At 40.4% G+C, this 22,212-nt stretch overlaps 1 protein-coding gene across 5 annotated transcripts in view; it reads right to left on the bottom strand.

Annotated features, from left to right (window-relative positions):
* Window positions 1-22,212, bottom strand: part of Melk (maternal embryonic leucine zipper kinase) — a 62,565-nt gene that overhangs the window by 29,082 nt on the left and 11,271 nt on the right. For 3 of the 5 annotated variants that reach the window (XM_051187698.1, XM_051187699.1, XM_051187696.1), the window contains exons 7-10: window positions 20,215-20,307; window positions 14,617-14,715; window positions 2,616-2,684; window positions 1,126-1,224 (exon numbers count right to left, since the gene is read on the bottom strand). In XM_051187698.1, the coding sequence (XP_051043655.1) occupies window positions 1,126-1,224; window positions 2,616-2,684; window positions 14,617-14,715; window positions 20,215-20,307 (360 nt within the window). The remainder of the gene's footprint in view (window positions 1-1,125; window positions 1,225-2,615; window positions 2,685-14,616; window positions 14,716-20,214; window positions 20,308-22,212) is intronic. The other 2 variants (XM_051187700.1, XM_051187701.1) reach the window with 2 other exon arrangements.

Genomic DNA, 22,212 nt, shown 5'->3' with positions numbered 1-22,212 from the left:
CCAAAATGGGAGCGAGGGAGAGGACCAGGGTTCAGTTCCCAAAACCCCATGGTGGCTCACAACCATCTGCCACTCCATTCCAAGAGCTCCCATGTTCCTTTCTGTCCTCCTTGGTCACATGATGCATGTACATATGTACATGTAGGCAAGCACCCATAAACATAAACTAAAATAAATATTTCTTAAAGAGAAATGACCAACCACACTTCAAGGAATTATCAGAAACTATCTGAAAGGGCTACTTAAGTACCCCCCTGTTCCCTCTCTGTTTGGGTGAGGTTACATTTTCTAAATGCAGGAACAGGGAACTAACTATACAGGTGTCTGCTATTATGCCAGACCTCAGAGAAACTCATAAAGACATCAACATGCCACTCGGTTTATCAAACTGATTTTTCAAATTTTTTTCTTCACAAAAATATTTACTCACAAAAGGTAACAAACTACTGATTACTTTTTTTCTTTTGAGACAGTCTCAGTACACAGGCCAGGCTGTCCTCAAATTTGCAATCCTCCTGACTCGACTTTTCAAATGCTGGGTTTACAAGCATGTGTCACTACACTCAACTCTTCCTGTTACTTTTTAATGAATTAATAAATATTAAGGATACAAAAAAAATTCCTCAAACTCAGATGTCTGAAAACTAATGTAATTTCATGACTACTTTGGGAAGCAAAACTGGTTGAACCTATTTCTACAGATGAATAATAGGTTAAGCAGAGTTAAATAACTCCATCAAGACTCCCAGAGCACTATTCACAAAACACCTGGGAGCTGGGAGCTTTTAAAGTGTTCATTAAGTATTATGGGATGGAAAGCAGGACCTGTTGGTGGCAGTGGGTACAGAACTCCTGATCCTTCTGCTCTCATCTCTCATCTCCTATGTACTGGAAATAAAGGCATGTGTTAATATTCCACCCAGGCCCTGCTTTTTAAAGCTCCATGTGATTCTCATGTGTAGTGTAGGTTTAGCAACAGCTCACTGGCCCAAAGACTAACAGGTAAAATAGGACTGAGCTGTAAGTCTCCCAACAGCAATCCAGGTAGTACATTTTCTTTCATATTTAGAGCACATCATTACAGATCCTGAAGCCACACACACTACTAGGTTCCATTATACTTACAGGAGTCTTGCTTTGCCACTCAACTGGACAGTTGTAATCTTGCATGATCCAGGGATGGTTCAAGAGATTTTTCATAGAAATCCGTTTCTTTGGGTCCACCTAGTGGCCATTGAAGGACATTTCAAATAGAGACTACAACACCTTTCCTCCTGAGAACTCAAAATGCACCAGAACAGATGTAAACGTTATCATCACAAACAACGCTGTCAAAGAACTTAAAATGGCCTTGGAATGAATTCTTTTAAAAAGGCAATTGAGGCAAGAAAACTATAGCAACCAACACAGGCCTACAAGATAAATGTTTAACAAACACGAACTTCATTGGTATGGACATTATTCATGAAGTTCAGTCAATCTATTGTATGATGTAATAGTCTTTTTGCTGGAAAACCTATTCATGGGAAATATTCACCAGTTTAGTATTCAGGCAAGTGCAATGCAGGGCATTCACGCTGAATATGCAATCTCCACTTCCGATTCACTCACAATCACATACAACAAGCTGAAAAGCACACCTTTCGTTTCCATTTGTGATGTTCAAATGTGAGGAGAGAAAAATTAATCAACAAAGATTAAGTTTTGAGGTCTAGAAGAAAGGCCAAGGCATTTTTCAATCTCACTATGGAGATTTGGTGGTCTGGTTCTACTTAATCAAGGTGGGTGAGCCTGAAGTACATTTTAAATTAAAGGTAAAAATGACTTAATCGATAGAAAACTGGAGGGTATTCAGGGAACATAATAAATAGAATAATTCACTATTTTCCAAGTATTTCCAATTCATTATATCCAAAATACATGACAGAGCAGTGAGTCAGGCTCAGACATGCCCCTTCCACTTTATAGATCAATTTAGAAGGTAGGCTTACTGATTGGTAATAACCTAGACTTCAGCATTCTGCCTTTCATCATCACCCCATCAAAGAGTCATTCACAAAGTGGCCCCAAAACCATCAGTACCAGCACCATTCAGGAGTCTTTTGGAAATTCAAATGCTTAGTCCTGCCTGAGATCTGATATATCAGACAATTGGGATGGGGCCCAGTAAGTTGTGTTTTAACAGGCCCACCCGGAAATTTTGACACATGTTGAAGTTTGAAATGCACACTAGATCATAGGGCCCATAGACTACACCATCAGTTCATATAAGCATTTGTTCAGTAATTTCTATATGCCTAATGTGCAAGAGTAGAAACAAGAAAACGGAGAGGAGAACAAAAACTAGAGAAAACAGAATTAAATAAACAAGAATTAAATAAACACAAAGGTTTTTTTTTTTAAAAAAAAAAAAAGCAAATCATCAAAGACAGGTAAAGTCTAAAGAAATGGTGTTTATAACATAATTAGCAGAGGTTTTTAGAGAGGCTATTAACAAGATACAAGAATGGAATCCTTTTTAAGCTGATAGATCATGATAAATGCAGCAGTCCCACAGGTTAAATCAAAAGATTTCAATGGGCTTCTATCATTTAAAAATAAATAACAAACTTTACCTGAAGCATCTGTTGGAGAAGCAGAATGCTACTGGGAGAGAGCCACTTAGGAACATCGTATTTCCCTCTCTACAAAAAAGCAAAGAAAACACTGAAGATGACTTAGGTGCAACCTGCCAGCCTGCCTTGCAGATATTCTAAGGTAATGAGATGCATGACAGAATTGCTTCGATAGCTTTTAGTACTTTACCAACTACAAGATTCAGTCAACACCATCAGCAAGAACAACTTCCAGTTCTTACCAGGAAAAAAAAAAAATCCAATAAATTAAATACTGTCATCATCTCTAAATTATTCACATGTCAGAAAAGGACTACAGTACTGAGAATATAATTACAGTTAACAGACAGACAGACAGACAGACACACACACACACACACACACACACACCATGGGCTTAGGAACCTACACTATGATTACATGAACAGCAAAAAGAATACTACACTCATTTTGTATTGCCAAAGCAAATTGGAGTTGATCATCTTAGAGCAATTACCAGTTGCCACAGTGGAGCAACAGCAAAACATATTTGATAGCAAGTCACGTGGTTAAAATTAGGTCACAGTGGTCAGGGGATAAACTCAGTGGTAGAGTGTTTGCCTAGCACGTGTAAGGCCTTGAGTTTGGTACCCAGCCCCAAAACAAAACAAAACAGGGCATTAACACACATGATCCAAAGGGTAGAACTCTCAATCACTGAACAAACTGATAAATGTCAATTTATTTCTTTTTTAAGACATTATCATTGTGTGAATTTGTGCATGTGAATTCAGGCACATGTGTGACATGATGACATGTGTGGAAACCAGATAATAACTTGTGGAGTCAGTTCTCTCCTTCCATCTTTGCAGTGGTTCTGGGGATGGAGCTCAGGTCAGCAAGTCTGTGAGGTCATCAAGTGCTTTTACCCATCTCACCAGCCTTCTAAAAGCATTTCCTAAGACAAACATCTTTTGAGGGAATGAAAGAGACTAAGGAGAAAAATACAACCTGGTGAATTGGAACATCATGGTCAACAACCAAAGACAAAGCCAGTAGGTTGTTAAACCTGCCACAAGCATCCTCTTCCCAATTCTGGGGAAATGATACAATAATTTCTTGAAGCAGAGATCAAATTTCTTAATGATGCTAGAATAACAAGATAATTACTTGAGAAAATCTAAATAAGTTGAATATGTAATTCATAGCATGTATGAAAATTAACTTCATCCAAATACAAAATTTTAAAAGAGTATTTAGAGAAAGCAGGGTAGTTTGTTTTTGGAATTTTTCCAGACATGACAGCAAAACCAAAAACTTTAATAATAGACTATCATGACAAAACAAACATTTGACATTTCTGAACAGCAAAACACTAACAAGATTAACAGCCATCAGGGGAAAGACTTTCCTGTCTAGATGAAAGATTATGGTACTTAATCACATAAAAAGGCCTGCAAGTCACTAAGGTGCCACCCCTGCCCAGTGAGTGGTGAAACACTCTGCCAACCATCCAACTCTAACCTCTCCAGTTCACACCCACATTTAACTCATCAGCATCCAGGCTGTGCTCAAAACACACCCAGCAACCTCATCTGCGCCATGACCAGTCTCTTGGAAAACATGTAGATTGCACCACTGTCCCCTGAAATCTAGTCCTCACTCTCTACCACTTATGTTCTTTAGAAATAGTGGAGCAAGTCATGCCACCTCACTACTCTAAGCTCTCCATGCCCCACCCCATCTCATTCAAGGTGGTCTGTTCTCCTATGTCCATCTCACTTCTTGCTACCTCTCAAACTCATCTAACAACTCACTCTCCCTCACCAAACTAGGCTGCTGGGGAGCCTTAGCCCTCACGGTTCCCTCTACCTGCCATACCATGCCTGTACAAGGTGTCAGCAGAGTGTGTGCCCTGCCCATGTTCACCACAGCACCCCACCCCAGTCATTTCTATTTGCTTTACAGCCCTTATTACTACTATCGTCTTCTATTTTATGCCCCACTACATTCAAAATCAAGCTCTTTAATATAGGATTTGCCATTCTGTTGACCTAGAACAGTGTCTGGCCCTAGTGTGTATAAGGTATTCAATTAACATTTTTTTTTTGACTAAAGGAATGAGACAAAAAGCATGCATTCTAAAAGAAAACAGATAAAGAATACTGACCAGACATTTAAATAACCAATAAGCATAAAATTATGTTCAACTAATTTAACAAAAAATAATTTAAGGGATGAGGCTGTGGCTCAGTTGGCAGAATAATTGCCTAACATGCACAAGACCCTGGGTTCAATCCTCAGCACCGTATAAAACCAGGTGTGGTGGCACTCACTGTAGACAGAATTTTCTGTCTCACCAGCCAGCTCCCAAATAACCACACAGCGATTTAGTATTAATTATAAATGATTGGCCAAAAGATTAGGCTTGTTACTATCTAGCTCTTACAACTTAAATTGACCCATATTTCTTACCTACGTTCTACCATATGGCTTGATACCTTTCTTCAGTATAGCATGTTCATCGTGCTTCTCCCCACATCTTCTGGCAACTCAGACCTCCTTCGTCTCAGAGCTCTCTCCCTGTCCTCAAGTCACTACAGCTCTTTATTAAACCAATGAGAGCAACACATCCTCACAGTACAAAAGGCTATTCCAAAACAACTTACCTGTAATCCTAGCACTTAAGACATGAGAGCAGGTCAAGGTCTTCCCAAGCTACATTCAAGTCCAAGGTCAGCTTGGACTGCATGAGCCCAGTCTCAAAGAACAATCGGGAGTAGAGGAAGGTATCTCAGTGGATTAAAGCACTAGCCACACAATCTGCACACCAAAAATTCCATTCCCAAAACCCAAGCTTTAAAAAATCTTATGTGGTACTACACCTATAATGCCAACCCTCCTACAAGGAGACAGAAACAGACAGATCACCCAGAAGCCAACAGGATAACAAGCCTGCATTACACAGCACAACAGCAGAAACAATGAGAGACCCTGTCTCACCAAGGTGGAAAGCTCAAACCAAAAGTTGTCCTCTGACCTCCACAGATAAATGTTCATGCACATATACACACAGGCATACACACAAAATAGAGACAAGGTGAGGCCCTGTCTCAAGGGAAAAGGGGCTGGAGAGATGGCCCAGCAATGAAGAGCACTGACTGTTATTATAAAGGACCCAAATTCCGTTCCCTCAAGGTGTCTCACAACCATTTATAACTTCAGTGCCAGGGAATCCAACATTCTCTTCTGACCTCTGTGGGCACCAGGCACACACAAGGTACACATATATACATGAAAGCAAAACTACCCTACACATAAAATAAAAATAAATCTTTAAAAAAGTTTAAGGTACTGCTTTTATTCTCTGTGAGTTCAAGACCAGTCTGGTTTACAAGAGCTAGTTCCAGGACAGCCTCCAAAACCACAGAGAAACCTGTCTCAAAAAAAAAAAAAAAAAGATACTGCTTTTAAAACACTGACAAACATATTTCTTGCTTTTCTAATGGGTGCCACTATATTACCCAGAATTGCCAGGGCTCAAGTTTTCTTCCTGCCTCAATCTGAATAGCTGAGACTAGAAGCACATATAAACAGACTTTTAGAAAGACGTAACATGAATAATAAAACCCCAGAGACACATATTGGTATTCAAGTTTCAAGCTAAAGATCAGAAAAGCAAAGCATCAGGCCACTAGCTCTTATCTCTACCTATGCTCAGACCAAAGGGGCAATCCTCAGACTGCTCCCGATTTCACTATTCCTCAGATTCATTCAGACTGCTATCCTTTCCTCAATGTGGCTAGAGACTAATTCTCTCATGAGATCCTTTGCTTCTTCCTTTTATACCTCTCAAATCCTGGGATTAAAGGTATATGGTCCCCAGTGCTAAGATCACCTTTATGTGAGCTGTTTCTTTCTTAGACTGGATCAATTTTGTGTAGCTCAGTGTGGCCTTGAACTAACAGAGATCTGTCTACCTCTGTCTCCTGAGTCCTGGGATTAAAGGTATGTGCCATCACTGCCTAGCTTCTATAGCTATCTAGTGTGGCTGATTTTGCATTCTGATACTTCAGGCAATCTTTATTAAACCATAAATAATATATCACCACAGAAATATCTATCTATGTGCTGGGTGGTGGTAGCACACACCTTTAATTCTAGCACTTGGGGAGCAGAGGCAGGCAGATCTCTGTGAGTTCGAGGGCACTCTGGAGTACATAATGAATCCTTGGCCAGCAAGGGATATACATAGTGAGACCCTGTCTCAAAAAAAAAAAAAAAAAAAAAAAAAAAAAAAAAAAAAGAAAAAATAAACTATATGGCAGGCTGGTTTTCTATTATGTTAAAGAGATAAACAGAGTACTAAAGTTTTCATTCTGTTTCTCTTCAGTCTTCAATGTGACACAATGCACCCACTCATTTAGACCTTGCTGGGGGCGGGGTCTTAATGCTTGCCTGAGTTAGAAACTGACCCAGTCTGTTTATAGATTATAGTGACAAAGCCCCTTCTCCCTACTGGAAATTTCCTTATAGCCAACTGAACTCCAATGTGAAGAAAGGTTCAGTGCTACCTGGCCCCAACTCTTATCCTAAGGAGGGAGGGATTTAGATGTTGCAGCCAACTCTCTAGTAGCTGAGTACTTCATAACTACCGGCACAGGCTTCTCTCGAGCCCAAGCCCCATCCCACACCCACCCCACCCCCAGAACAACTGGATTTGCCCTCCCTCTCAGCAAACTGACCACCTGCCTGTCTCTCAGACGCTTCAGCTTGCCAAGTCAAGGTCCCACAGAAAGAAGAGCTGGACTTGCCTACCTGCATATCACAGCCCACCTGAGTTTTGGTTTAGAGCTTGTTCCTTTGCATGTCACTCACTGGTCAGACTACATGAATGCTAACCCCCACACCGTGATAACTGCTCAGACTTTTGCTGCTTACTCCCTGACCCACTCTACACTGGGCAGTGCCTACCCCAACTGTGAGAGAGTAAATCAGCTGTGTTAAGCCACCACACTCAAGTTCTTGGCTATAGCAACACTAGCAACTCCTACAGTTTCAGTTAGGTCTGACCACCTCAACTGCTACTCTCCCACCAGCTCCCTAGGGGAAGTCTGGCTCCAGGTTCCCAGCTTTTCTGATACTCCAAAACAGGCACGTGACTACCAAAGTAAAAGAAATGTTATATCCTTAAACTAACATCCAAAAGCAAAAAACAAATAAACAAAAAAAATCTCTTAGCTAAAAGTAGAAATACTCCACACTCCACCACACCCCGCATGAGGAACATTTTAGTAGATGCCGTGTTCTCTGCTAGAAGGTGCAGGGTCGGGGGACACCCCTGGCTTCTAGAAGTACAAGACATAAATGCCACTGTATGCCCCAGTACTACAGCACTCTACCACCTACACCAAAGAATGATCTGGTCCCAAATATCAACAACAGAGCCAAGGCTGACAAACACTGTTACAGAGCATAATGTTTTCAATGGCTAGAAAAGAAGCAGAAAGAGGCAGCGCTTGAGGTCAAAGGGCACCTACAAGTACACAGAGGGTGATTTAAATGGTAAAATACACATCCAAAGACCAAACAGAAAAGACCTCAGGGAACAACGTCACTGAGAAGGGGCATCTCCACAGAGGGCCCTGTGCCAGCCAGGGCTGTGCCCCTTAACCCTGCTTCTTTATTTAAAGGATGATTACCTTGCAAATGAGAACAAGAGCAACGGTGGATGGAAGCCGAGGAGGAGGAGAAAGATCTATGTGCGAAGAATAATCCTGGGAATTCTAGCAGCCTTGAAATTGTTCATTTTGCACATGGTACTAAGAAAGGCAGGCAGTCTCTCCAGCAATGACAGCAACATAGTCAACTATATAAAAATTATAAAAAATATAATCTCATAAAGAGCCAATGTATTCATTTCCTTTAAATTTGAAAGTAACAACTGATAAGCAATTTTACCTTCAGGCTATCCAACTTTGACTTCTAAATTACACAGACTACTCTAATATTTGTGTACCAGAACTGAAGTATGGTCATGCTTGTCTTCAAATACAGTGATAGCAAATGAATAGGTGACTTTAATAAGATTAATACACAATCTCTAAGTAATCATGCTGAAAATTACAGTTCAGCATTTTGGTTAAAATAGCCAACAAATGCAAAAAAATAAACGAAGCCTGCCTCTTGAATAAGATACACAGTGTGTCAAATATTGCTGGGCTTTTCAGTCAAGCCAACAACTGAGGGCTGTAATAGTCCCAAGTGAGAATTTTTAGAACATTCTAGGCAGATACATACTGTATGCAAGTGATACGACACCTTAATTAGATTCAACCAGCAGACTGTATTACACTGCGACTCGGAACAATAGTTCTGAGCCAAGATTACAATAAATTTCAAAATCTATAATGTGTGAAATTAAATTCCACAATAATGCATAAAAATCCTAATTTGAATCAATTTTCAACTTGCAAATACATGAAAAACTAAAAAATGAAATTCAGAGTAGGAGAAACAAAGAATACACCGTATTAGTAAATAATATTAATTAGGAAGGTCAAATTCTACCAAAACAAGGATTAGACATTTTCTACCACATTCATGACACTGCAAAGGCAAGCATTTTGCCAAAAAATAAAACCTTGGATTTTACTATATTAGGGAAGTACACTTTCATATTACTTTGAGTTCCAGCCCCCAAAAAGATTTATTCACTAGTACATTTAAATAAATAAATATACTGATTAAAGCAATATTAATAATTAATAGTATTAATGTCACATCTAACACCTGAATGTGAATTTGCAGAAACAGCAAAGGAAAGCAAATAGCATAGAAGTTTAAGGTCCAGACAAGCAAAACTACAGCATTTCTCACAGCCAAGTCAATAAATTAAGATCATGGACCTAATATAACTCAGTTTCCAGAGACTATGAACAATCACTTATTTTATAAAAATCTTGGTAGTCTGGATTGGATTCAGGCTAAAACTGAATACACAAACACTGGGGTAAGCCTGGACTGCTCAGTGTATTTTTCCTGCTATCTTGTTCTTTTAATAAATGCAAATAAGTGTGCACATGAGCTATCTGTCTGTTTGACTGTGCAGCCTGGCACCGGGACTGGCAGTTTTTGATGGCTCACTGAGCTGCACTTTCTACATGGCTTTGGGGTTCCTGGAGGAAAACTGAGTAATCTCAACAAAGTTAAGATTCTAGTTCTCTCAAGCCACTGACCAGGAACATCTGGAAACCACTGGATAGCATGTGTTTTGCTTTCTCGTCTCTCCGATAACCAGCACTAAGAGCATCAAGATGCAGACCTTGAACCTCCTCCACACAGTTGCCAGCCTGCCTGGCTTCTATGAAGTGTGCTTAATTTCACCACAGTAGTCCACCTGGTACCAGATGGACATTTCTATCCTCTTTCTGACAATCCTGGTCTCCCCAAGAGGTCTGGCACCTCCAAAAACCAATGCCAAAAATAGTTCCTTTGAGGGGAGGAGTTTCATGAAGCCCAAGATGGCCTTAAATTCACTATATAGCCAAGAATGACTTTGAATTCCTGATATCCCTGCCTCTACCCATCAAGTACTGGGACCAAGACATTGATGAGGTTTAATTTAAAAGGAATAGTCTATTAAAGTTATTTTAAGATATCACAGCATCCAAGCTGTAGCATGGTCACTGCTGGCTAGTATTCGCCGGTTTAATGAGAAGCAGGAACAAAAGCAGGGCAGAGGGGTCTGGAAAATGTATAGTTCAGGCAGAAAAGGATAATAAAGATGTAGACAAGGACAGCATGACTATTAAGAGACTGGAACTATTAAAAAGTCTTATTTCAGGGGCTGAAGAAACACTCCAGTGATTTAGAGCAATTGCTCTTGCAGAAGACTTGGTTTTGATTCCCACATCCATGTGGTGGCTCACAACCATCTGAGAATCTGAAGACTTCTTCTTACCTCTGCAGAGACCAAGCATTCATTTCAGGCATGCAGGTAAAATATTCATACACATAAAATAAGGTAAATAAAAAAAAAATAACTCAGTTCAAGACATTGCAAAGATGATGAATTACTGATAAATAGTATTGGATAAGAAGCTAATCTGATGAGGAAATGTTGAATGAACCTCTAGAAGATATTCTAGATCAGAGAAAACTAAGGAAAGAAAATGAAAGAATCCAAAAATACCAAAAGGACATTTGAGAAAGTATGCTAAAATCCAAATAAAAGAGTTTAGTAATAGTAATGTTTGGCATTAGTTCCTTAGCGTGACAAATGTAATGGATAATAACACAGAAAATAAGTGAGGGATAAATGGACACTGTACTATCTTCATAATTTTTTAGAACAAAGGGGTGTCTTCAAATTTTTTAAAAAGGAAAAAGTTGGGCTTGGGGTATGGCTCAGTAATGGAGCACTGACCTAGCATACACAAGGCCCTGGATTAGAGCCCCCAACCCCCAGTACCTCAAGAAAAAGAAAGGGAAAAGTTGGGTCCCTACCACTTCTGACATCACAATTATTAATCACTATTACAAAATATAAATATATTACAAAACCCTAAAATATGTAGCTTAGCAACACATAGGAAAGGCGTTAGTGTCCTCAGGAACCACTAGGCATGATAGGAATACAGACTGAATCCAAACCACTTGAACTCATATCTTAATTCTGCAAGTAACTAGGTAACTTTCAAATATTCTCCCTCTTCCTGCTTCATTTTCCCTCCTGTATCAGTTACTTAGTGACCAAAAGCAACTTAAGAAAGAACTGTTCTTGACAGGTCACCCAGTAATTTTTCATTTATTTATTTACTTATTTATTTTTCCATTGGTGTTTTGCCTGCATGTATGTCTGTGTGAGGGTGTTGGATCCCCCAGAACTGGAACTACATCAGCTGACATGTGGGTGCTGGGAATGAACTCAGGACCTCTGAAAGAGCATCCAGTGCTCTTAACCCCTCAGCCATCTCTCCAGCTTCCACCCAGTACTTTTTAATAGGATATAACAGACATTTCCCCACCCTCCCCTTCTCTTCCACTTGCCCACCTTCTCACCACTTGTACTGCCCAATCTCTTACCTGAATCCCTACCATACCCCCACCCTGGTTTCCTTTTTCTCTCAGTGGTTAGGAGCACTTACTGCTCTTCTGGAGGTTTGGTTCCCAACACCCATGTCAGAGAGCACACGACTGCCTGAAACTCCAGCTCCAAGGGATCTCACACCTCCTGGCCTCTGCAGGTACCTGAACTCACATACACGTAATTTAATATAGCAAATATTTAAGAACTAAATTAAATGTCCTCTGACTGCCACATGCATTCTATGGCACACTTATAGACCCATACATGGACATCATGTATGCTATGGCACACCTACAGGCCCATGCATGAGCACATGCACACATACACTCTCACACAACCATCATCATTACTTCTGTTGCTGCTTAGGTGTTTTGTTTTTTCCAAATCAAGACTTCTCTGTGTAGCCCTGGCTATGGGGACTCACTCTGTAGACCAGGTTGGCCTCGAACTCGCAGAGATTCGCCTGCCTCTGCCTCCTGAGTGCTAAGATTAAAGGCTTGCACCACCACTGCCGGTCATCATTACAATTTTTTCCTTTTCCTTTTTTTTGAGACAAAGTCTCTCTACATAGCCCTCCCTGTCCTGTAACTGACTCTGTACACCAGGCTAGCCTCAAACTCACAGAGACTCGCCTGCCTCTACCCTCCTGAGTGCTGGGATTAAAGGCCTGTTCACCACTGCCCCACCATCATTACAAATTCTAAAAAGATTAATCTCTGAACAATTTTAAGTCTTAGACAAAAACTAGCCCAATTTAAAATTTTGTTAATAATAACAGCTGATGTTTAGTGTGCACTACTCAATGCTTTTCATAAGCTAACTCACTAAATCCTCAGAGCCTATACTGTAGGCACATACTGTAATTCTACCCATTTTACAGAAGAAACTGCGATACCGAGAAGCTAATTTGCCAAAATCCACAGCCAGAGTAGTCTTCAATTTAAAAATGCCACCTGGCCCAGATGTCCTAAGGGCTGAAATCAACATTTCTTCAAGTGCCCTAGGTGACTCTGAGAAACAGCATCAGGAACTCCTCAAAGTATATTTCCAAAGGCTCCTCCCACCATGAGAAGATTACACCACATATCCAAGGAGTTAACAAGTATCAATGACAGAAGACAAAGTTGCCTAGATTCTTTGCACAAGTTTAACTCCATGATTATACAGCCCTACACTGTCTTTCTGGAACTTTTGAGAGGTGGGAGCTGGGGTAGAAATTAGAAAGAACACTCACCTACAATTATGAAGATGTGAGATTCTGCAAATTGAGTCAGCCCATCTTTGAAAAAATCAGTTTACTTCTCTGGCATCAAGTTCCAAAAGAAGCATAGAATATAATAAAATAGCAGCTTATAATACTAGACTTTTTTCAGAACAAGAAGCATGGCTCTACTTTGCAGAAAAGACCAGCAGAGGAAAAATTGAACACAATCTACTGTTTATTAAAAACACAACTGGAAAATGTTCTTGAACTGCCCACTGCTCTTCTTTCTCAAGAAGGAAAAATGCACATACACTGCCAAAGCAGTGATAATGGCTATCACCATCACTCCACTTATCAGCAAGCCCGCAGGACAAGAGCTGTTCAACCTTCAAGGAGTCGAATCCCGACAATTGCATCTCATTCTAGAATTGTTCTTAGTAATGTAGGCATCAATTCTAAAGAGGTTTTTTACAAGTTAGGAGAGAAGAAAAAAACTTTTTTTTTTTTTAAATGAAGATTGAACCCAGTGCCCTTAGATTTGGCATTCCACAGTGAGCCACAAGCCAACTAGGACTGGCATTTCAATTCTGTTGACTTAGGGTCTCTGCTTACTTAAAGATCCAACCAAAAACTTCTCCACATTCCTCCCCACATTTCTCTAATCACTATGCACTTGCTATACTGGCTACTCTATTAAGAGCACTTTTTATAAACCCCCGCCTATTTCTTTCTTCTAGAATTTCTACCAAACTCTCCCTCAGCTGCTGCTGCTTTATTTATCATAGGACATTCCTTGCCTGTTCCTTTTTTAGACAGCCTTATGGGTGACTCCAACAAGAAAAGACCCTAGCACACAGTCATTAAGTTTCAACCTCTGTCCATATCTTGCGCCATATGCAGACCATTCATGAACACACACATAAACATACACATGTATTCACATACACACAGAACTCTTACCAGAAAATGACTCTTACATATTTATTTCATTTTGCAGCTGTCTAAAATAAGGGACACTTTCAGCTTGTGTTTTGTTAAATGTTTTATTGAGTGTGTATGGTATGTGTGTGTGTGTACATATAGCTGTGTGTGTGTGTATGTGTGTGTATCATAAACATATACCTTGGTTTTTCAAAAATTGGACACAAAAAGTGTGACTGGCATCCAGATCAAGCAAAAAAAGCCATGCCAGGCAGTAATGGCGCACACCTTTGATCACCAAACTGGGAGGCAGAGGCAGGTGGGTCTCTGAGTTCAAGGTCAACCTGGTCTACAAAGTGAGTTCCAGGACAGCCAGGATACAGAGAGAAACACTATCTCCAAAAAAAAAAAAAAAAAAAAAAGAGGGGGGGAAGGGAGGGGAGAGGATGAAAGGGGAAAAAGCAGCCTCCAACTCTGTTCCTTTTAATCATGGCCAAATAATAGCCATAATCTTAATTTTTTGTTTGTTTGTTTGTTTGTTTCTAGACAGGATCTCTCTGTGTAGCCTTAGCTTTCTGTGAACTAGGTCTTATAGACCAGGCTGGCCTCAAACTCAGAGAGCCGCATCCTGCCTCTGCCTTCAGAATGCTGGGACTTAAGGCATATGCTACCACTGCCCAGCTTTCTATAGTCTTAACACCTAACAGCCTGGAATACATTTGCCTTTTGGTACTTTTATGCATGGAAGCATACAATAAGCAGCACAGACCACTTTCCTTCTGAAATCCTGTACCCATAATACTCACCATAATCTTCTTGTACAAAGCCATGACATTATCATCATCAAACGGCAGAAATCCGCACATAAGCACATATAAGAGGATGCCCATGCTCCAAACATCCGCCTAAGAGGGAGAAAAAATAGCATTAAACACATTTCAATAAGGCAGGACACAAAGAGAATCACAGAATCTTACCAAAGCTGGAAGCGCAATAAGAAACCAGCCAATTCAACTTGCTCATTCTACAGACAGTGAACACGAAGCCCAGAAAGGAAGATTTGTCCAAAGTCACTGACTCAATGGAAGACCTCCCAACTTTCAACTCAGTGTACTCCTCCAGCTACATGCTAATACTGAATGGAAAACAATTCCCAACTAGCTAGAAACTGAGCCATGATAAGTAAACAAAGCCAGGTCTCTAATTCTCAAAGACAATTTTAAAGCTACCAGGGGCTAAGGTTACACATGAGCCTTATGTAAACATGTAGAGATGTCAAAAACAATTCTGAAAACTTCCTGGCCATCTGCAAATGTAATTAAGCTGTGCTGTAAAATCCTTTGTATGTAGAGAGATCTTAATAAAATCCAATGGTTGACTTTTCAAGTATGTAAACTAGAAATTAGCCTGCCAACACAACAGGCACTACAAATCATAAACTCCAGAAAGAAGATTATATCTTTCTGAGCTATCCTTGAGTCTCAAGAGTCCTGAGTAGTAACTATTTATTCAAGCAGTCTTGGCTTTGATTAACAATAATGCCACATTATTAGCCAAGGCTCCTGTGGTGGTTTATCTTGATTGTCAACTTGACTACATCTGGCATCAACTAAAAGCAAGGTGTTGCTGCATGATCAGATATTTGAGGAGGGAAGACCCACCTAAGTTTGGGCCATACCTTCTAGTAGCAGCCTGCTTAAAAGGGCATGGTAGAATGAAGCTTTTGCTTTTTGCTGCCCACCCTCACTCTCACTGGCAAATTTGTCTATCCTGTTGCTGTGACTAACATTATATCCAATTCTATCAGGATTCCAATACAGATCCTCTCAGACTCCAGCACCAACCAAACTGGAACTGCAAAGACACCCAGCCTCGTGGACTGGACAACTACTAGATTCTTGGCCTTTCTGTTGTGAGACAGCCATTATTGGATTACCTGGACTACAATCTATGAATCAGTCTAATAAGGCCATATGGTTTTTTCCATTCTGTTAGCTCTATTTCTTTTGAGAGCTCTACCACAGCTCACTTGCTGGGGAAGTAGCCCAGTGATAGAGTACCTGCCTAACTGTAAGTGACAGCTCCACCCTTATTTGATCCTTAGGAAATCTGTAAGAAATAAGGACTGCTGGGAGGTAGTGGCACATGCCCTTAATCCCAGCATTCAGAAGGCAGAGGCAGGCAGATCTCTAAATTTGAAGCCAGCCTGGTCTACAAAGCTGAGTTCCAGGACAGGGTAAAGAAGGAAGGAAGGAGGGAGAAAAATAAAAGAGGACAGTGAAAATGGCCTAGGCAGCATCACATATCAAGGTGGTGCCCTCACACTAGATAACCAAGTAACCCACTCCTGTCTACAAATCACAGCAGAGCACCAGCCAGGACTCTCCCTTCAAGTCAACAGCGATCTGTGTTCCAAGCTGTGGAGAACAGAAGTTAAGCACTTATGCCTGGGAGGTGTCAGACATTTCATTTAGTAAATTGAGGCAATACAGAAAGTGAACACAGCCTTGCCAAATACCATGAGCAGTCAAAACAGATTATGTGTGAGATTAAATAAGTAATGAAAAAACATATAGCAATGTTTCCATAAAAAATCTACCACAGCCTACTGGAAAGAAGCTAGACTTTCCAGTTAACTCAATCAGGCATCTCACATCACTGTTTCATATTAGATAAGAGAACACACTAATTAACTAAAATCATAAGCTAAAGCAAATGTAAATAAGCCTATCAATTGACAAGTAAGATCAAAATAACAGAGAAGAAAAAAATCCGAAACATTTTCCACAAGAAATTTTTGGAAGCCTTAGAGACCCTACCATGGAACATGTCCTAGGCAGGATAAACACCAGAACTACCTCAACTGCTTACTGTAAAATGAAGCACTATTCTTAAACAATCAGCCCAAAATCTCCAAGGGTACAGGCCCGAGTTCTGCATTTTTCAAGCATGCCAAAGGAATCCTTGGTACAGTTCTTAAGACACTATCTTACAAGAACAGAAAGTCAAACTCACTAGACAAGGACACTACTTAGGGTTACATAAGAGGACCAGAGCATCCTGCACATGCCTATGAAGTCCAGCTCCAAGGAGAGCAGGGACAGAACAATTGCATTGAACTGTTGGGTTCCAGGCTAGCGAACAAAACATGAGCCCCAGATTCAGGGAAAGCCCTCTGTTGGAACCCAGCAGTCTGCTGACCCCGCCCCCGATGATGGGCAGCATGCTCATGGCCATGTCTTCTCTACATCATGACTTACCTGGCTGCTCAAACTTTACTCAGTTACGCATGTGCAAGTTTCCCTTTCAAAGCAAGCGCACCAAACGCACCTCTCTCTTTCCCTTGTGCTCTTTCCCCACTTCTCTCTCTCCCCTGCTTTCGGTTGGCCACCAGCTACCCCCCCTTTCTCTCCCCTCTATCAATAAACTCCACGTGGGCGCTGAATCTCGTGTTTGTGTTTCTTAGGCAGAAATTATAGCAAAAGAACAATACCCTCAAATACACAATACACACACACTTTATTTTTAAAAGGCAAGCCTGGAGTCTGACACATGCTATTACACAGATAAATCTAGAAGACAATGCTGCCAAAGGAGTAACAACATGCCATGCTGGGGCATTACCCAGTAAGCCACAGCCTCCTGGCAATACATAGATTGATAGAAATGGGTTAATAATTAAGACAGAACTGGCCAATAAGAAGCCCAATCCACTGGCCAATGGTTTAATTAATATAAATCTTGTGTGTTTATTTGGGACTCTCAAAGGTGGTGAGACACTGCCAGGACAAAGGATCTCTCCCAACAAGTGAGTTCCAGACCAGCTTAGGACACAAAATGGGTTTAGCAATGAGGATAGGCGTTTAGACCCTCAAAGCCACATAAAAGCCCTCAGGAGGTCTGACTTCCAAGTCAGAAGTCAGAGACAAGGACTCCCTTGTTGCTGGCTACTAACTGGAACAGAGTTCAAGTAAGAGACCCTGACTCAATAATGTAGACATCGATCTGATGTCAACTTCAAATTGATGCACATAAATGCATGTACAGCTATAAACACACATGTGAATACACATATGCACACATCAAAAAAAAAAAGTCCTTTTTAGGAGGCTGAGGCAAGAAGACCTCAGGTTGGACAATTCAGCTTTCCAACTGAAAACACATGACCCTGTCTCAAAATTAAAAAAAAAAAAAAAAAAAGAGGTCAGGATTTAGGTCCAGTGGTAGTGTTAACATATTCAAGGCCATAAATTTAATCTCCAGCACACTACTAAAAAAAAAAAAAAAAAAAAAAAAAAGTCCGGGCGTTGGCAGTGCACACCTTTAATCCCAGCACTCGGGAGGCAGAGGCAGGAGGACTTCTGTGAGTTCGAGACTAGCCTGGTCTACAAGAGCTAGTTCCAGGACATCCTCCAAAGCCACAAAGAAACCCTATCTCGAAAAACAAAACAAAAAACAAACAAACAAAAAAGAATAAAAAAGAAAAGGTCCTTCCTGGCTTTCAGAAAAAAAAAAAAAAAAAAAAAAAAATATATATATATATATATATATATATATAAAGCCAGTACTATAGTTACTGCCCAGCCTACTTAACTTTTATACTCAAAAACCATTCTTCCAAAAATAAATAAATGAGCATTTCCTCTGCCACTTGAGAGACAGAGAGAGAAAGAGAGAGAGAGAGAGGCATCTTCCCACTACCAAGTCTCCCAGAGGCAGGGACTCAAGAGTATTAAAGATTTAGTTTCACCCTACCCCACCGCCATGGCCAAAAGAGGCCCTGCTGATGAAGGTGTGTAATGGATGGCTTTACAAGAGGTATCTAAGACCACACTCATCCATGAAAGCCTAGCACATGAATTCACGAAACTGCCAAAGCCTTAGGCAAGTACCAAGCACATCTTTGTGTGTCTATTTCCAATTATGACATGCCTATGTGTGTCAAGATGATGAAGGCCCTTTATGCTGAGCATCATAAACCTTATAACCATCATAAACTTTATAACCTCAAGTTAATTAAAGCAAGAAACTGAATGGGTAGGTCTCTGCAACTATCAAGGGGGGTACTCCATAAAGTAGCTGGTTGCAGCTATGTAATGGGTAAGGACTGTGGCAAAGAATCTCAGGCCAAGAGGTCATGGAAGAGCATTTCAAATGCAAGAAATGAACTAATTAACAATTTGGCTCATTTAAAATAAAACAAGTAAAAACAGGGCTAGCAAGATGACTCAACAGGTAAAGGCACTTGCTGAGTTCAATGCCTGGACCCTGAATGGCAGGAGGACAGAACTAACTCCTGAAAGTTATCCTCTGACCTTCATTATGTACACTGTGGCATGAACTGTCCCCAAGATACACACAAAATAAAGATAAAGCAAAGAATCTTTTAAAGAGACAATATATTAAAAAATAATAAAATGTACATAAAGGGATATGATGCTCAGTTCACATTCATATGGTTAAAAAATGATCTACATAGTATGCATGCAGCTAATAGAGGAAAATGTAAATAATTACAAATTTAAATAAAAATATGTCAAAGTTCTTAATTCTATTTTTGTGCAATACTTTAAAATTGAGATCAAAATCAAGTCCCTAAAAATATACAAATTCCTATCTAATTCTGTTCCAAATTAAGCAAGCTGGTATTTCTAAAGTTCTCCCACATAACACCTCTCCCCAGAGATGTTCCACAGGAAAGTGGATTACGCAGGTAAAGAAAGCTGGAGCCAGCTGTCACCTGTGCTATTTCCCCTCCAAAGACCCCACTGTACAAGAGTATATGCAAGACAGGAGATGCTCAGTTCATCCAGCAACACCTAAGATCTGACAAGTCATGTTTTATTTCACTAATGCCAGCAACACCAAACTCCAGAAAATAAGAGGGACTGACTAACTTGAAAGAGCAAGGGCAGGGTCTAGAGAGATGGCTCAGTGGTTAAGAGCACTATCTGGTCTTATAGAGGTCCTGAGTTCAATTCCCAGCAATAACCATCTATAGTGTAATCTGGTGCCCTCTTCTGGCCTGCAGGGATACATGCAGACAGAACACTGTATACATAAGAAAGGGAGAGAGAGAGAGAGGAAGGAAGGAAGGAAGGAAGGAAGGAAGGAAGGAAGGAAGGAAGGAAGGAAGGAAGGAAGGACAGACGGACAAGGGCAAAAGAGCAAAGCCAGGCCTTCTGAGCAAGGACACTTAACAGGACCACCAGCCTTGGGGTGTCAGCCACACACATGTATGTGCTAACAAACATCTTTGAAAACTGGATGTGCCACTCTAGCCTTGGGCCATACCAAGCTGACCTAACCGGTTCAAACTACAGCAAACTTTATTAAAAAAAAAAAAAAAGCAACCACAATGAAGTTGACAGAAATATATCTCCAGAATAATCAGTAACAATTACCTCTGATCCAAGATACGATTTGCCTTGTATTAGTTCAGGTGCTGCATAAGCAAGACTCCCACAGCATGTCTGTAGATGGTAGTCCTTGTTACCCTACCATAACATAAAAATGGAACACTTATTAGTTACAACCCCTAAGAATAGCAAATCTCAAGTTAAGCATGGTGTGTACATTTGTAATCCCAGCACTTGGGCAGTAGAAGGAAGAAGATCAGAAGTTCAAGGCCAGACTCGACTACATAGAAAGCCTGAGACCAGTTTGGGCTATTGAGACTGTCTCCAAAAAAATAAATACATAAAAATAAATAAATAAATAAATTTACATTGAAAACATTAAACTTTGATAAACTCTCTCCTTTGAACTCAAAGAAAGACTAGATAAAGAACTATCCCATGGCAGGTGTGGTGACTCAGCCTTCACTCCCAGCACTCAGGAAGCAGAGGCAGGCAGATCTCTATGTTTGAGACCAGCCTGAGGCCTGGTCTACAGAGTAAGTTCCAGGACAGCCAAGGCTACACAGGAAAACTCTGTCTCAAAAAAAATAAATAAATAAAAGGACTATTCCAAATAATCAAAATATTTCATTACATACATACACACACACATATATATCTCACTCATGCACATGTGCCAATTGTGATTCTCTAGATTTCCAATACCACTCAACCTCACATCAACAAGATCTTTTTCCCTTAGTTAAGTCAAATCAAGTCCCTACTTCCCTAGATACTCATTTGCACAGTAACCAACCTCACATCCATTCAAGCACTCATGATTTCCTACCACCAGGTACTCAAGGAATAAATACCCACAGAATTCAAGTCCCTATCTTTTTTTTTTTTTTTTTTTTTTTTTTTTTTGGTTTTCCAAGACAGGGTTTCTCTGTATTGCTTTGGAGTCTGTCCTGGAACTTGCTCTGTAGACCAGGCTGGCCTCAAACTCACAGAGATCCTCCTGCCTCTGCCTCCTGAGTGCAGGGATTAAAGGGGTACGCACCAATGCCTGGCTTCAAGTCCCTATCTTTAACATCAAATCTTTACAAATACAGAAGAACTTCCTTTCTGTTCACAGGAAGAAGAAACTAGTATGTAGGGGATGCATTGCTAATCTATTGTCCAGACCCTGTTGTAAGACAAATCACCACCTTAACTGGAGATCTACCAACCTCCTAAGCTCTCCCCAGAAACATAGGCCTTATGAATGGAGCTACTGCTGCACTCCTATGCTGAGCCCTACGGGGGAAAATGACCCTAAGATTTTTGTTTACAAATGAAACACACACAAAAGTGAGAGCCCCACAGAGGCTGAGGCCACCTTTCCCAGACTATTCCCATTTTCTTAGCTGGTGTCTATGTGAGTTGAATCTGTGGCAATCATTTAAAAAAAAAAAAAAAAAAGCTAATGCAGTTCCACAAACATCCACACCCACCTCCTATGGAGAATGTAACTTTATATGCTTTATATCTGTAAAAGAAATTAAACTGCCTTCTGAATCATCTGCTTCCCAGACACAAGCCTCTACTGATAATCTCAGAATAGACATCAGTGGGAGAAGAATCTGAAAGAACCAGACATTCAAAACTGAAGAGGCAAAATGTGGTTCCCTCTGCATCTTGCTAATTCTGAGGGGCAGGAAATAATCATGGGACTACAAAGGACTGAAAGGAGTCTGTGATTTCAACATTCTTAATTAATGTAGACAGCTCATTTTAGCAATGAAGTGCCATCATTAGAGAACCCGAAAGGAAGCCTCCAACAAGCAGACACAAAGGAGACCTGCTGCATACAGCAGAGCTGAGAAGTTCAAAGTCACCTCAAAGAGAAGTTATGCTGGAGAACAACAAATTTACCTCCTTGGAATTAGGACAATTCCAAGCAGTATAAATGTGAAAGCATGTGGCCATCCATTCCCCTCTTCTTTCACAATGAAGGGGAATCACCTCATACTATAACTAATTCTTAGTTATATAGCCGGCCATCTGGACAATAAAAACTAG

Source organism: Phodopus roborovskii, unplaced genomic scaffold, assembly GCF_943737965.1.
Source record: "Phodopus roborovskii unplaced genomic scaffold, PHOROB, whole genome shotgun sequence".
Taxonomy (NCBI): domain Eukaryota; kingdom Metazoa; phylum Chordata; class Mammalia; order Rodentia; family Cricetidae; genus Phodopus; species Phodopus roborovskii.
The sequence above is the reverse complement of the archived record's forward strand: the minus strand, read 5'-3'. Positions and strand labels throughout refer to the sequence as shown.